Source organism: Carlito syrichta, unplaced genomic scaffold, assembly GCF_000164805.1.
Source record: "Carlito syrichta isolate Samal-C Ts95f unplaced genomic scaffold, Tarsius_syrichta-2.0.1 Scaffold106389, whole genome shotgun sequence".
NCBI classification, from domain to species: domain Eukaryota; kingdom Metazoa; phylum Chordata; class Mammalia; order Primates; family Tarsiidae; genus Carlito; species Carlito syrichta.
This window is the reverse complement of record NW_007050485.1, coordinates 1576-2581: the sequence shown is the minus strand read 5'-3', so window position 1 is coordinate 2581 and position 1006 is coordinate 1576. Positions and strand designations below refer to the sequence as shown.

Below are 1006 nucleotides of genomic sequence, written 5' to 3'. Positions count from 1 at the left end.
AGAGTGAGACTCCAACTAAAAAAAAAAAAAAAAATTCCAGAGCGGAATTAGGCTGAGGGTGTTTCCTGCATTGCACCTAGTCACAAAGACACAGTACCATAGAAGGCCACACTCCTTGAAACCTTAAAATCCCACAATGTTTATTATACAGGTAAACCCTGATGCTTGTGATGGGCTTATCGGTAGGATTTCTGGTAACGGGCGCGGGCACCGGGACCTCCAAACTTTTTGGATTCACAGCGACGGGGGTCAGCTACCAGCAGTGTCCGGTCATACTGAATAAGGATGTCTTTGATCTCTTTCTTGGAAGCCTCATCCACATCTGAAGACGAGAAGAGGGGTGACGGGAAAAGATGTGAATAATCACAGAAGAGTTCTCCCACACACCCACTCACCTGATGGGAAGAACTTGCTCTAACTCACATTTCTGGTAATAGGCCACAAGGGCTTTGGAGATGGACTGACGGATAGCTGTGAGGCAAGCACACAAGAAAAGGGCCCGTGAGCTTTGTGAAGGCCCAAGACTAGGCCTTGCTCCCAGAGCCACCTCCCACCCATATGGACCAGTTCCTGGGACTCACCATAAATCTGGGCCACGTGACCACCACCCTTCACCCGGACACGGATATCCACGCCAGCAAACCGCTCCTTGCCCAGAAGCAGAACTGGCTCCAATAGCTAAAACAACAGGGGCGATGACCAGGGTGTTAAGTCACATGCTGGGAAGCTTAGCATCTCACTGGGCATTTCTCCTTATTTGTGTGGATTCTGCCACCACCAGTGTCAAAGTACTAGTGGAAAGGGGTCAGGCTGTCACCCCCAGAACCCTTTACAGAGTCAGAGGAGGAATCAAGAAGCCACACAAGAGACTTGAAGTGGCAAGAAATAAGGTAATAAGGTAAAGGCAACATGATCTGGGCTCTTCCCATGCATCCCTCACTGGACCTCAGATTCCCCATCTCTCAGAAGGGTTCTCAGAATGCTGAACATTGAAGGAGCATGCTAC

At 49.5% G+C, this 1006-nt stretch overlaps 1 protein-coding gene across 1 annotated transcript; it reads right to left on the bottom strand.

The window, feature by feature from the left end:
* Positions 1–115: 115 nt before the first annotated feature.
* LOC103269850 (40S ribosomal protein S16) lies at positions 116–678 on the bottom strand (the record flags this gene model as incomplete). The annotated part of the gene is made up of 3 exons (XM_008067406.1): positions 116–322; positions 424–471; positions 582–678. Coding segments are annotated over 3 exons (291 nt in total), but the record flags the coding sequence as incomplete, so codon positions are not given.
* Between the last annotated feature and the right edge of the window lie 328 nt (positions 679–1006).